Raw genomic sequence first — 14654 nt, 5'->3', positions numbered from 1 at the left:
ACACACACACACACACACACACACACACACACACACTTGTTCTCTCGCAATATTATCTCATTATTTAACGGGCACACTGTAGATGTGTTTTATAATCAATTTAACCGAATACCATTCAAAATAGAATGGTTATGCCAACTTAGAAATAAGATGGTAAATGTAAAAATATACAAAATAAGTTTTTGTAAAACACAATAAAAATCTTTTCTTTATTGATATATCTGATCTTTTTGTACTATACAATATATATATATATATATATATATATATATATATAATATATATATATATATATATATACATATAGATTACCATTTTGTTTGCAGAAATATCCCCTAAAGATATAATTACAGAAGAAAATTCAAGCTCTGATCCACAACAGGTTGTGGAAGAAGCAGTCACATCTGGTGGCGAAAAACCAACACCGAAGGAACCTAATTCAGGTAATACTTTTACAACTGACGAACTATGTGAATAATAACAGGACAATATATTGCATTATTCTTCTGCGTGACACATACAAAATATAAAGGAAAATTTTTGAAATGGATATATAATCGCTTTTTATATATGATATATATTGCGTAAATTATTTATCGATTTAAAGATACAAAGAAGAAATCGAACACTTCATCAAAATTTTTTACAGCAATAAATGATCCGGAAAATTCAGCATTACCCTCAGATGAATGTACATCAGAAAACAAATTGACACAAAATAATGTACATAATTTGGAAAATAGCACAGTTGTAATTGCTAATGGTGAGACTAATGAAAAATACACGTTGAATATAAATGACAAAAAAATTTCTCAAGATACCAATAATATGAAAAACGAAATGCAGTTAAATCACATTGACGATGAAAATATCGTTAAAAGTGAAGTGTCAGATAACAATTCTCAAAGAGAAAATAGTGTAATAAAATGTATTTTTAATTCTGATAAAAATAAAGATTTAAATATCATTGAAGTGGATAATGCGTGTAAAAAAGAAATATCTGAAGAAAATATACAAGAGAATGATAATTTATCTATCGACAATCCTACAGAGACAGATAGTCGAAATGTAGAACTAATGAATGACAATGAAGTGAAACTAAAAGAAGCAGTCAACGAATGTGACAAAATAGATTCTGCTACTTGCAACTCTAATAATTTGAATACTTCAGATAATAAAGATAATAAAGATGATAAAAATAATAAAGATAATAAAGATGATAAAGATGATAAAGATAATAAAGATCACCTTGTAAATTCTGTCAAACTTAAGATTGGTAGTGACGAAGAATTATCTAAAACTACGACTATTTCTGATAAGTGTGATGATAATTTAACAATATTAAGTGACAATGTCGTAGAAAAAGTTATTGTTTTGAAACATCAATTCACTGAAATTGATAATGATCACGATTCTATAGATACAATTAAATCCTATAGTTCTGATGACAATTCTGCATCTTTTAAATATTCTAAGAAACGTAAAAGTAAGATGGACAGCTTAGAACATGATGATATAACTCAAGATATAAATATACGAAAAATGCAATCCGTACAACGAGAAATGAATTCTGAATTAACAGAAAATAAGAATAATTCATCTGATATAATAGATCTAAATGAGATAGAAATAACAAATAAAGACCATGACGTTAATAAACCTATAAGCAAAATAACAGATAATGCCACATCGACAAACCTGCCTGCATTAGTATCAATTATTGTGAAAGATGATGACAGTGAAACTGATGACACTGATACAATCGTTGAGAGAAGGAAACGATTGAAAAACAAAAGATTAGACATCAGTGCAGCACAAGTCTGTATTATTGAAGAAGATAAACAAGGTAGGGAATATTTTATAAAAATATGATATTCTCTCTGTAAGTACAGCAAAGCCTACAACAAAGGATTAAAAATAAAGTGGAAAAAAGAACATGGTAAAGGCTTTTAGTAGTTCATAGTCAACAGTCTGCAATATTTAATGTAAATCTATAACAGATATCTGTAAAATAGTTTTACAACGATAATTTATAAAACAATATTTGTATATGTAAGATATTTCGACATTTATATATATTTGTGATATACAAAAATATAACAATTGCAAATTACTAAAAATTATTTTGTTTTGAAATTATTATTTAATTGAATTTTTCAAAAAGGATAAAGATATGAAAAAAATTATTTTTGGAGTTTTTCTTTTGTTGTTCTGTGTGAAACGTTCTGATTCATTAGCCAGTTTATTTATTATAGTTGACTTGCGATTCTTGTTATAAATATTTTAACCGTTTAATTCTGTTCTTGACTTTGAAGCCAACAATTTTGCTGCATGAAACAGTTTTGGTTTAGAAACCAAGCCAATTTGTATAATATCTGTGATTATATTATTTTACTGCATATCCAATGGTAATAAATAATCGAAAAGAATTCCTAAGAAAATTTTGTTTTTAAAATTTTGTTCTACACGGCAAAATGCATGTCAGTGCAAAAGCATGCTAAGCCAATAAGCCTTATTTAAAGGAGTTTGCGTGATATTATTACAGTATATTTTATTATTGCAGAGGTAACGAACGTTGGACGGCAAAGACGGAGAACTGCGAAGAACGCGGAAGAGATTATTAGAAAAAAATATCTTATTAGCGACAGTGACATTAGCGATAGTGATAGTGATAGCGAAGAACTAAGTGTAAATTATAAATTAAATCAGCACTTATATTCTACATCGTCCACTTCATTGAAACGTAATTGTCCAGTTAGCGATGAGGATGTTGTTGTTAATGGTACTGTTAAGAAAGTGAAAATGGGAAACAAGTCTGAACAAACTAATGTCAAAAACGACTTCACAAAACTCAGTTTTGTTGAGAAATTTTGCCAAAGGAGCATCAAAGAGAAAATACCGAAGCTCACGCAGGAGGTAAGAGAACATTTATATAAGGATTAGGTAATTTCAGACACAGTATTTAAGTAAATTTCAATTTAGCTTACAATGATCACCTATATTGTATGTACAAATTTAATTATTTTCTTAAGCAACTGGAAGAACTGCTTATTCAAAAAATCGTCGAAACAATAACGATGCGCAGCGAAATTGGTCTACTTCGAGAACAAGCTCGCATATCAGAGAGAAGTCAGGAAGCAACGCGAACGAAGTTGCAGCAACTGATGAAACAAGTCAAGGATTTCGAAATGGTTCTGAATCGCAATGCGGTAGATCGTCGCACAAATCCTGACAAAATAGTCACACCTATCAAAATCAATAGATCTGTGGGTCTACAAGTCAACTTTGTAACGGTACTTATAAATAGTTATATATATTTATATTCCAACTACTTTATATATATATATTACTATATATTCCAACTACTTTATATACACATATACACTCATAATTTTTGGAGAGGATTTGGTGCTAGATTATTTATTTGTTATGTTATATTTGTTTATAATTGCGGCTCATGTGAAATGAATGCTCCTCATTCAATAGGAACACGGAATACAGAATTTGCGACAAATACAACAAACGCAGCAAAAGACGCCGAACGCTCCAAGCAGTGTCAGCAACCCGGTTCCTGAGCCAACTAGCAAAACAAATTCAAGTCCAAGACGTGGAATCAAGATAAGATCGCCTCGACGACCTGAAACATCCGTAGCGTCTTCCATTCCTGCGGTCTCGCAGAGCTCGATGCAAACTTCGCCTCTTATTTCCACTGTGACACCTGCGGCATTAGTTGTCGCGAAACCCTTAGACTCACAACAAACGTTAACGCTACCTAATCAGTCTTCTAGCACAATCCAACAGCTTCTAACAGGAAATATCGTAAGGCCACAATAATATTTGCATTAAATACAAAAGCAATAGTTTGTAGCGTGTTCCGTCATGATATTTTAACATTAAACTTTCGAAAAACACTCGATCTCATTGTATTAACGAGCTTATAATTAATATGTTTTACTGCGCTACAGTTAATCACCTGAATTTTACAGTCGCAGCAGCAGACTTACGTTCTAAATGGTAAAGTTCAGAATCAAACAAATCGTCCAAATACGCTGATTGCTTCTAAGCCAAAAAATAACGACCTTATCGATCTTACGGATGAAGAAGAAAAAAATAAATGTAAGTTTGCTGCACTTATGCAATACAGACGTTTCCCACTGTCGCACTTATGTGTATTAAAAATGTGTATTCACTTTTTAAGTGTATACGTAAGAATTGCGAATAATGGTCAAAAACATAAAATTCTAATACATAATAAAATTCTCCTACATTTTTTGATTGATATATTTAATCTCTCGAATTTCCATTGCAGCTACGAAGATTACTGCCACACCAGTACCAGCTTTAGTCGAGCAGCAGCTGCCGACGACTATTACAACGAAACCAGTACAATGCTTCCCAAGAGTAATACAAACGATACCAACAAACGTATCGATTACGTCGCAACCGACGAATATAAGAGTAGTACAGCCCAATCAGCCAACACCGACTGCTGTTGTGGTATATATTTTTTTATTGTTATGTGTCAAGACTTCAATAGAATTTTTATTTAAAGCTCAGTTGCAAAAAAAATATATATATACAGGGTATCTCGAATCTCCATGATGACCCTTGAGGAGAACGTAGAACGGAGGTGAGCAAGAAAGTCCTGTACCGTTTTGCGATATTCGCAATAGTTTTTGAGAAATTAATTATTTTGTCTCAACAAATCAACGTACAGAAAGCGACAGCGGAAAGAAAGATGCGGCCGACGTGCGACCGTGACACCCGCGAATCGCTTTCTTTATTTCTATTTTTTTTTTTAATCACAGGAAAACATTACGGTTTTAATGTGAGCTGTCTTATACAATAATCTTCTAAATGTAATCGCGCGCTGTCACTTTTCTACCACGACGTCGAGAAAACGAAAGATAATTTGGGCACACGATTTTGTGTTACACGCCGCTCGCTGTGTCATCTCTACATACATGTATGCAGCCGAAACGGCGACACGCTTCGATTCGGCAGACGGATATGTCATGCATATGTATCAGTATATCAAGCCTTGCTATGTCTCGTAGCTATGGGCGAAGGGACGCGGCGAGATGCGATTCGCGAGTGTCACAGTCGCACGTCGGCCGCATCTTTCCGTTGCCGCTTTCTGCACGCTGATTTGTTAAGACAAAATAATTAATTTCTCAAAAACTATTGCGAATATCGCAAAACGGCACAGGACTTTCTTGCTCATCTCAACCCGTTCTACGTTTTTCCTAAAGGTTATCATGGAGGTTCGGGACACTCTGTATATGTATATGCATATATAATATATACATTTAATATAATAAAAAAAAAATATATATGTATGTATGTCTATATGTATATGTATGCACGCACGCGCGCACACACACACACACACACACACACACATATATATATATATATATATAATATTAAAAATCGAGAACAAATTGAAGTAAATGACGAACAATCCGCTTCAAATCAGAGAAACTGCGAGTATAAATTAATACAGAAGAAATGGGGCATTCTGTATGCCTATTTATTCTTTTTATAGAATAATGGAGCACCTTCCAGAGTAACATATGTAATGCAAGGTAGTGTAGGTGCAACGAGACAATTACTAATAACTTCAAACGCTAGTCAGGTATATTAATAGTTTATTTATGATTTTTGACATTTTGGATGACGATAAGACTACGTGATTCCATTATTGTTCTGTATTAAAATAAGAAATTGGATTCTTATAGATACGACCAATAACTACCTGTAGAGTAACTACGCCATTCCCAGCTGTGACATATAAAACAGGTTAGTAAACCTGTCTAGTATATATTATAGTATATATTATAATTACTAACAAAATATTAACAAAAATATGTACTTTGTAAGAATATATCTGTATTTTTGGAAGAATGAGAATCAACATCAATTTTCTCACGAGTATAGGCACTTATATTTGCAATTTTATGTTCTCTCATTTTAAAGGAACTTCAACGATTGCTAATGGTACTGTGCGTGTACTAACTACGCCAGCTGTATCAAATATACCGATAAATATAGCGTGCAAGGTAAATATCGCAGGCGATCATTCGCTCAATCTCAGAGTAGTGCATTTAAAAAATGTTTATTAAAATAGAATTTCAAATAATTAATAATATTTTTCAGATATAAATTCATTTATGTAAATCTTTATATCGTTTTTATATTGTATAAAATAATTTGTCTGAATATTTTATCATAATATCAGGCACATGATCATATGATTTCGTTTTATTTCAGCATCCTGCACCACTACCAGATACTCCAAGTTATGCGATAAATACGAATTGGAAACTTCCACCACCTGCTCCATCATTAAAAATGTCTAAAGTCCCGAATGGTATTTATTAAAATTCTTAATGTGATAATATCTCTTTCTTTTCTCTCGATATTCATCTATATCATAGAGCATAGTACACTTTTGTACAACAATATCATGTTGTAGGTATAGTGTTGTCCTGGAACATGCAACTAACCGATAAGTATGCTGATATTGCCAGTTACCAATTATATGCATATCAGGAAGTCGCAGGTGTAACACCGAGTACATCATTATGGAAGAAAGTGGGAGATGTTAGAGCATTACCATTACCTATGGCATGTACTTTGACTCAGGTAAATCTGTTGCAATGGAGTCATATTATTCATAGTCCAAAAAACAGCTACTCTACACCGAGATTCATTGGATACTATGAGAGTAACGTTCTGTTTACAGTTTTCTGAGGGTAATAATTATTATTTCGCGGTCAGAGCAGTGGATACACATTCCAGGAAAGGACAATACAGTATACCTGGTAACATCTCTTTGTAAAAAAACCAGGCAAATGAAAACGTTCAATTTCAAAATGTCATTTAAAGCACATTTTTTTAAGTTTCATCTTCCTTTCATATTTCTCTCTGCGTAATTCGATGTGTGATAAATTGTGATAAACATGAACAGCAACCAGCTGGATAACAAATATAACACTGCACTTAACTCTTCTTAGATATTTTGAGTAATGTTTATTTTAATCTCTAACCAATACAATGAACGCGATTGTTCGTAATCATTGTCCAGAGGGATGATAAATGAAACAATATAGGAGAAGCTTCTGCTATGTCATATTTTTATATTTATAATCTCGTAAAAATGTTTTACAAATATAACATAACTCCATCTGCACAGTGTTAAACTTAATAGGAATACAATTAATTAGAAAGAAATTTAATGCTCGATTTACAGAGCAATAGCGAATTTGACGCGAGCGATCACCATTACAATACAAATTGAGCGGTTGCTATTCGCGCGAATGTCATTCCCGTAAATACTTCCAACTACATAATTAGTTGCGCACATTTCACTGCTGTACGTTCTGAAGTGCTTTCTTTGAAGTGAGTGATATATGTTACAGTACATTTACATACAATTGTAATTTCTCAGTTGTACGTTAAGTAACATTGGTGGAATTGTTTTAACATTCAAAAACCATCTTTGTTTTACATTGTTCACGGTATATTTAGCAAATGCCCGTAGCGCATAAAACAAAGAATTCTAGTCAAAAGCGATAATTTCGATACAAGCTTAAGAACTTCATCTGATAGAAAATATTACATTAAAGGCTTACTAAGAAAGTGCGTGACGATATAAAAATGAATATCCTGCGTAAAGTATCCACATTTGTTTTACTCTCTCATGTGGAAAATAGGCACTATATGTAATTATTTAATTATTTAATTTGCGCTTAAATTCGTAACTGTATTCATTGCTGGTATTCTCTAGCAATTGATTTTACAAGTAATCTGTTATTCTCTGGATAATTTGCTCAATTTTTATACAATTTTGAATTCAAGAATGTATTTATAACTACTGATATATATTGTAGGATGGCAAACGTAAACGAGATGTATTGTCTGACAAGCTCGTATGTAAATATTAATGTGTATAATGTGCCGCAAATTGTTAATTGTATTACATATAGATTATAACTATAATCAGAATATCGATTACTACTTATAATGAGTATTATTTGTGGTGTGGTGAGATACAGAAAAAAAGAGAGTACGTATGAATTTTTAAAAAGAAATGTAATGCGAAATTTTTTATATGTAGATATAAAATGTATACGTTTTTTTATTGGTACGTGCACGCGATTGTATATATGCACATCATTATCTTTCGCAATTTTTTACATACTTTCACAATTTTTTAATATGATTTAAAGATTCTTTTCTGAAGATTCTTGAATTTTTACCGGCGAGAGATTTCTCGAGCGTGGCTCGAACTTTCCAAGTGACTCAATAAAAATCCTAATATCGGTCTTATTTTGTACCTGTATGAACAATAAACTTTTCAGCCTCATGAATGCAAATTTCGTAAAATTAAACTTTGCGTATAACATTTTTATACATTTATTCCGTTTGTGGCTATATTGATATAATTCAAATTTAATTCAAACGGGAAGGGAATTTATGTTGAATCAAGTGGCTTTGAAGAAATTGAAAGTGAAAAAATTTGAAGTGGACGGTACAAGCTCTGTGAGTTGTATGTTCGATATAACTAGTCGCGATTAATTAGTCGCCATCGAAGTTACTAACGAGGAGTAAAATCCTCTAGCGGAGCTTCACCGATGCAACCTTAGAGAGAACACTATTATATATATTTATTAGAAAAGGAACTAATAAAATAAATAACACTCCTCTCTTTTCTCGGCTCTTTCTCTGTCTTTCTTCGGCTTCGAGAAAGGCCAATCAATAGCCGCTTACAGTTCTAAATTATGTAATGCCAATGTATTGATCTGTAGGGTATCAAATACGTTTAATCTTTTCTGTTGCGCTCGTATAGTTTCTCCGAAGTCACGGACAATTTGGCACACGAGAGAAAAAGTATTTTTTTCATTGTTAAACGTGCGTTACAATCTCAGAGAAAACGCAGAGGGAAATTAATCGTGTGGAACGTCCAGTAAATCTCGAAGTAACTCGATTGAACTTAGACAAAGATGGATTGATCGACTACACCACTTCGGTGGTTCGATTTCCTCGTGGCGTGCCGACAAAGATCGTCTCAGATAGTCTAGTTGCGGCAACATTTACAGCATATATATACAATTTACACACGAGCGATATGTCACGCGCGATTGTCTCGGTCGAGCGCTCGTCGCGCGTGTTCGTTTAGCTACAATCGCAATTGCACTTTCGCAAACTACCGACAAGTCCTCCACGAACCTACCAGTCGCTCAAAAATATTAATTGTGAGTATCGACTTAACGATTATAATTATAAATGCTCATATAGGAGACGGATTTTTATGTTGAAGCTTTAGATAGAGTCAAACGTAGAGATAGATAGACAGAAAGAGAGGGAAAGAGAGAGAGAATAAAGAGAGACGGGCAAAGTGCAGAAAGCGCAGCTAAAACGACGAGAGACCCTGAATCGCGAAGCGGACATTCGCGGACGTCACTAGTCGTCTCTGGGAGTCGCGGCTTTCGCAGACTCGCCCCGCTGGTGTGTGTCTCCGCTCTCTGTCTCACTCTACATCCTACTGCCTCCTAGCATCCTTTGTATGTACGCGCTAAGTGAGTCACGCGCGGGGCATTATGCTGCGTCAAAACAAAAACAATCTCACTGCTAATTGCGAAGATATCTCGCCCGCGATCACATCCAAGTGCTCCGCTTTGCGGCCGCACGACGGTGCGCTCGGTAAGAAAAGCGAATGAGGAAACGGGATCGGGAGCAGCAGCAGCAGTCTGTCGGGTTGAATCGGACAACTCGTGAATGCGACGCGTTTGTGTTAAGTGTACGTGAATGCGTGTGCGCAACGGGGAAGGTAAAAATGTCGTCCGTAAACTGTGCGTGCTGACATAGCTGACACTGCGAAACAGAGTGGGACATCTCGTGCGCCACGAATAACAGTGAAAGCTTTGGTGGCGACGGCAGCGGCGGCGGTGGCGGCGGCGGTGGCGGCGGCAGCAGCAGCGAGTGATAAATGCGATCGCGACGATCGTTAGTGGCGTTAACGGACAAGGAAAGCTGCATCGTCGCGATGCCTGTGGCGGGCCCGCGTCCTGACGACGCGACAGTGACAGTGTTCGTCATGTTCACGAGCTGGTGATCTGGTGCGACTCGCATTCTCCGCGTGACGATACACTTCGCACACGTCGACGTTTTCTCTCGCTCTCTCCTTCTCTCTATCAGGGGCGATCAGCTGTTGCGGTCCGGGACGATCGCGTACCCGCGCCGTCGACAGCGCGTGACGTCGACGGTTAGGCGCGAGCAGGCGAGACGCTTTCGCGGGTGGGACAGCGGACAACACCTAGAGGAAACACAGGAGCGTCTGATAAGGTGTTCTCTTCCACTCTCAACGCGCGCGCGCACACACACGCAGAGGGTATGTGCAGCAGCAGCAGCAGCAGGAGGTAGCGAATGACAGGGATTATTATGACGAGCGGCGGAAAGATCCATCAGCGTGCGTGCGACAACGGGCTGCTGCGACGACGCTATGTGAATACACTGTGTACATGTAATTATCGAAATTCATGCGTTCCCCTACTGTCAGCGGCGAGCGAACGACGACGACGGGCGCGGACGGGAGCTCTCCGCCGGGCGGTCGGCGAACGCAGTCCACGTCTATAACCGGCAGCGACATTCAGGGGATGCCTAGCCTACACTCGCTCGTCTTACGACGAGCCCCGCTAACGGATATGGGTGCCGCGACCAGTTCAGTGACATCCGTTAATCCGCCCACCAAGATCACGGCCGCAAATCCAAAGAAGATCGACAAGTCTAAACTCAGGCTGCCGCTGATACGCAAAGAGGCCAGCGTGGTGAATCTCTCCTTGACGGAGAGGACCATGCCGGGTAAAGAGGCAGACGCGCCACTGCTGCGACCTGAAAGCAGCGCCAGTCTGGAGGCACGCGGCGGTAGCTGGATGAGCCTGGGTCCCGGCGCCTTGAGGAAGTGCGAAACCGCCGTGGGGCTAAGCACCTCGGCCTTGGAGGGCCGGCCCATCAATCGCAGCAGGGTCTGCTCGCGTTGCTCCAGCCTGCTGTCGTTGGCGTCCAGTTCGCATTACAGCCTGGCCGCTGGTAACTTCGTCCCCGCGAGCTCCCAACAGACAATCGGACGGATATTCTGTAAACTGTGTCTAGTTGATACGTCTCTCTCCAAGTCATTTAAGATAGAGGGATGTGGTTGTTCCTATTGTAAGGATGTAAGTGAAGCCTTGCCACATCTTCACTGCATCAGAGATGTCAACGTGCATTCTTACGTTCTCGTAGGGTGAAAGCATCAATACCTGAGGCTCAGTTATCAATCCTTTCTTTTAACTCGTGAAAAGTGAAGGATCTAATACTTGAAAGTATCTATTGAAATGCTCACTCTTCACAAGTTTACATCAGAGCAAAAGATTCATGATCGTATATACTATTAAGTACTGCCAAAATTCTTCATTCTATGTGATTTTATACTGGAAGGAGAGAATTGTGTGATTGATTGCACGATTGATTACATGATTGATGTAAAATTAAGTTAACATGAAAAGATTCATGAATAATGCTCTGGATATTCTTATTGTTTGATCTTAGAATACAAATATTTCAATTTTTAATATAGAGTGTATGTGTATATGCTTTCTTTGTTGAAAGTTGGAATATTTCTTATTTAAATACCAAACAATAATAATATGTTAGAATAGGAAATAATAATAAAACCCAGAATTAGGTGTGTATCCAGGCATTGGTACATTTACTTTATACGAGGATGTAATATCCCTGTTCTTATGTTTCCGTCATTTCTAGTGCATGCGTGCCTATGTAGAGTTCGAGATCGAAGAAGGCGCGTATGAGATTAGTTGTCCCGATGCTCAGTGCGATCATGGCGCTATACTCACACTGAAGGAGATCTCGAGCCTCGTCAGCTCGGAGCTTGTGGAAAAACACTGCAAGTTCCGTTTAAATAGAGGTAAGCATCGTTCGTGCATCTCGCGAGTTGCATGTATTGAGAATAAAATACTTGAACATTCACTTGTGGGATATGAAGTTCACTCACAGAAATAAACTCTGTATATCAGGATATGTGACTTCATATCCCATGAATAAATTTTCTAGTGACCTCACTCGATGTGTTTCTGTGCGAGGTGTATGTAAAGAGAGAGATCGTTTACTCACCACTGATACCACTAATATGCTTTGTACGCAGATGTATCTATGGACAAGGGGCGCGCGTGGTGTCCACGTGCGGGTTGTGAAACGATATGTTCGATAAATGGCAACAGTGGAAGCGGCACTCCTTTAGGTCCCGTGCACTGTCCCAACTGCTCTGCGGATTTCTGTTCGATATGTCGAGAGCCTTGGCATAATGGGCCTTGCCCGGATCTTCCGTTAGGGATACCATTCGATAGCGATCATATTAAATGCTGTCCCATGTGTTCTGTGCCGATAGAGAAGGACGAGGGTTGCGCTCAGATGATGTGCAAGCGATGCAAACACGTGTTTTGCTGGTACTGCTTAGCATCCCTAGACGTGAGTATCCTCGACATGTTGCAGGAGTACGCAGGAGTTAATGTCCCCGAGCTTTCACTATGCTGACTTCACGTTTAAAGATACAGGCGTGACTAATGCCGTTGTTGAACTTGATATTATAGGATGACTTTCTGTTGCGTCATTACGACAAGGGACCATGTAAGAATAAATTAGGCCACTCACGCGCATCCGTGATATGGCATCGAACGCAAGTTATCGGGATCTTCGCCGGTTTTGGCCTACTTCTACTCGTCGCATCGCCCTTGCTATTATTAGCGGCGCCTTGTATCGTATGTTGTAAATGTCGCGTTTGCGGTTCTTCCAGGCTCGAACAGGAAGAGGGAGACACGGCAACATAGGAACTTCCAAATCTCTTTCTCTTTTTCTCTCAGCTCTTAGTCTTGCTTAATTATTTCCTTCAACTAAAAGTAAACACTCTTTCCTAGACTTCCATGTATGGGAGGTAACACGGTTGGCAACTTATATAGATATACATTGCATTTCTTTAAATATATATTTTGTCTTTGCATCGCTAGACATAATGGTGGGAAAAAAAAGAGAACACATGTCTCTTCTCAGTCAAGCATATTGTGATTAACTCTATACATATATCTATATGCACATATATACGTATATATATTTATATTTTACTTATAAACTATCCAAACAGAAATGAGAAACGTTTGCTGCGCAATTCGTTTAGTTATAATATGATTGTTTTTCTGATGTATACTTATGTTACGTAGTTGCTTAGTAACTCTTTTTTTTTTTTAACTTTTATTAATCGTGTGACTCAGAGATCTAATGATTCAAAAATACTCATAACGATTTCTTATATACGAGAACATTCCAGAAGAACTTGTACACTTTGCACCAAATTTATTTTGCTGTCGTAAAACATACATCTCTGTCTTAACCGATTTCTACTGTATAAATTACATATCACATTTCCGTTTCTATTTATCGAGATGCGATTTTTGAAAGAGTTCTTATAAAGTTGTGATAATATGTTGATTATTTCGTTATATGGGACGTTTTTAAGTATTATATTATAAAATAATTAAACACCTCTCTCTCTTTCTATTCTTTCTCCCTCCCCATGAAATTGTAAATATTATGAAATTAATATATCTTAAAAAACACAGTGTATATCTATATGTGTGCCTATGTCGAACTATTGCAAAGGCTCAGCTTCACATTCTCATTGAGAGAAACGAATCTTTATTATGAAATATTAGATTGTACGATATTCTAGCCCTTTATTATCTTTTAATTTATGGGTGCTTTCTCACGTTTAATTTGATGGTGATTTAATTATGTATGTACATTACACATGTACATTAATTTAGGAGTATAAAAACAGTGAATATTACGGAAACGTGAAAAGGAAAACGAAAAAAGGAAGAGAAGAATGTTTTACGATTATGCATTTTATCAATGAAATTGAAAGAATGCTGTTGTTATTGTATATTTAACACGTTTTTCGTCTGAGTATGATGTACGAGTTGTGCAGCTAAAGCTTGACATTAAGGAAGCTATCAATCAATATGTGCCATGTGATTATTGCGAAGATTCCGTTGAATATACTTAGTAACTCAAAACCTGGAGCAAGGTCGCGAGAAACGTGTTAACTATATTCACGCTAATCCACTCTATTATGCATATAAATGAATTTAGACTGTTAAACGTCGGGAATATGAGTAATCGACTTTGGACAATAGTTACATGTTATTTCCGAGAGACAGATTCTTATCGATAATAAGTAATATCGAGAACAAATTATGTGTAATAAATATATGTGGTATTTTGTACATATAATATATACGGACGTTTAAGGCGAAGGTTAGGATGGTGTTACATTTGGATGTTCGACGAAACGATGCATTTCTCGCAAGCAGTGCTGTACAGGCGATCCAGCGGATGATTATGTTACGATATACATAAATAACCGCGTGGTCGGTTTTCACTATTTTACGTCGCAACTGTTAAAATATCTCGTTTGTTGTATCATTAAGATTGTATGTAAATAAAAGTATGTATACACGCCGGCGCGTGTATGTAATTATGCATTTGAGTGTGCGTGTGCACTCGTGTGTCAGAAATAAAAAATACAATTGAGAAACAAA

At 36.8% G+C, this 14654-nt stretch overlaps 2 protein-coding genes across 8 annotated transcripts in view; both read left to right on the top strand.

Annotated features, from left to right (window-relative positions):
• Positions 1-8396, top strand: part of LOC116851106 (activating transcription factor 7-interacting protein 1) — an 18723-nt gene extending 10327 nt beyond the window's left edge. For 6 of the 7 annotated variants that reach the window (XM_032830192.1, XM_032830219.1, XM_032830199.1 and 3 more), the window contains 13 exons: positions 327-443; positions 650-1846; positions 2564-2916; positions 3033-3293; positions 3487-3819; positions 3987-4116; positions 4310-4497; positions 5549-5638; positions 5742-5802; positions 5980-6062; positions 6274-6373; positions 6479-6648; positions 6749-8396. In XM_032830192.1, coding sequence (XP_032686083.1) covers positions 327-443; positions 650-1846; positions 2564-2916; positions 3033-3293; positions 3487-3819; positions 3987-4116; positions 4310-4497; positions 5549-5638; positions 5742-5802; positions 5980-6062; positions 6274-6373; positions 6479-6648; positions 6749-6844 — 3179 coding nt within the window. In that variant the 3' untranslated portion in view covers positions 6845-8396. The remainder of the gene's footprint in view (positions 1-326; positions 444-649; positions 1847-2563; positions 2917-3032; positions 3294-3486; positions 3820-3986; positions 4117-4309; positions 4498-5548; positions 5639-5741; positions 5803-5979; positions 6063-6273; positions 6374-6478; positions 6649-6748) is intronic. The other variant, XM_032830228.1, reaches the window with a different exon arrangement.
• Positions 8397-10504: 2108 nt separating this feature from the next.
• On the top strand, positions 10505-14654 carry LOC116851142 (probable E3 ubiquitin-protein ligase RNF144A). Its single transcript, XM_032830254.1, has 4 exons — positions 10505-11219; positions 11806-11968; positions 12206-12528; positions 12651-14654. The coding sequence occupies exons 1-4, from the start codon at positions 10545-10547 to the stop codon at positions 12885-12887; spliced, it is 1398 nt and encodes a 465-aa protein (XP_032686145.1). The 5' UTR covers positions 10505-10544; the 3' UTR covers positions 12888-14654.

This window comes from Odontomachus brunneus, unplaced genomic scaffold, assembly GCF_010583005.1.
Source record: "Odontomachus brunneus isolate Ranch 3 - 2012 unplaced genomic scaffold, Obru_v1 Obru_scaffold_006, whole genome shotgun sequence".
Taxonomy (NCBI): domain Eukaryota; kingdom Metazoa; phylum Arthropoda; class Insecta; order Hymenoptera; family Formicidae; genus Odontomachus; species Odontomachus brunneus.
Note: the sequence above shows the minus strand (reverse complement) of the source record. Positions and strands in the feature narration are given on the sequence as shown.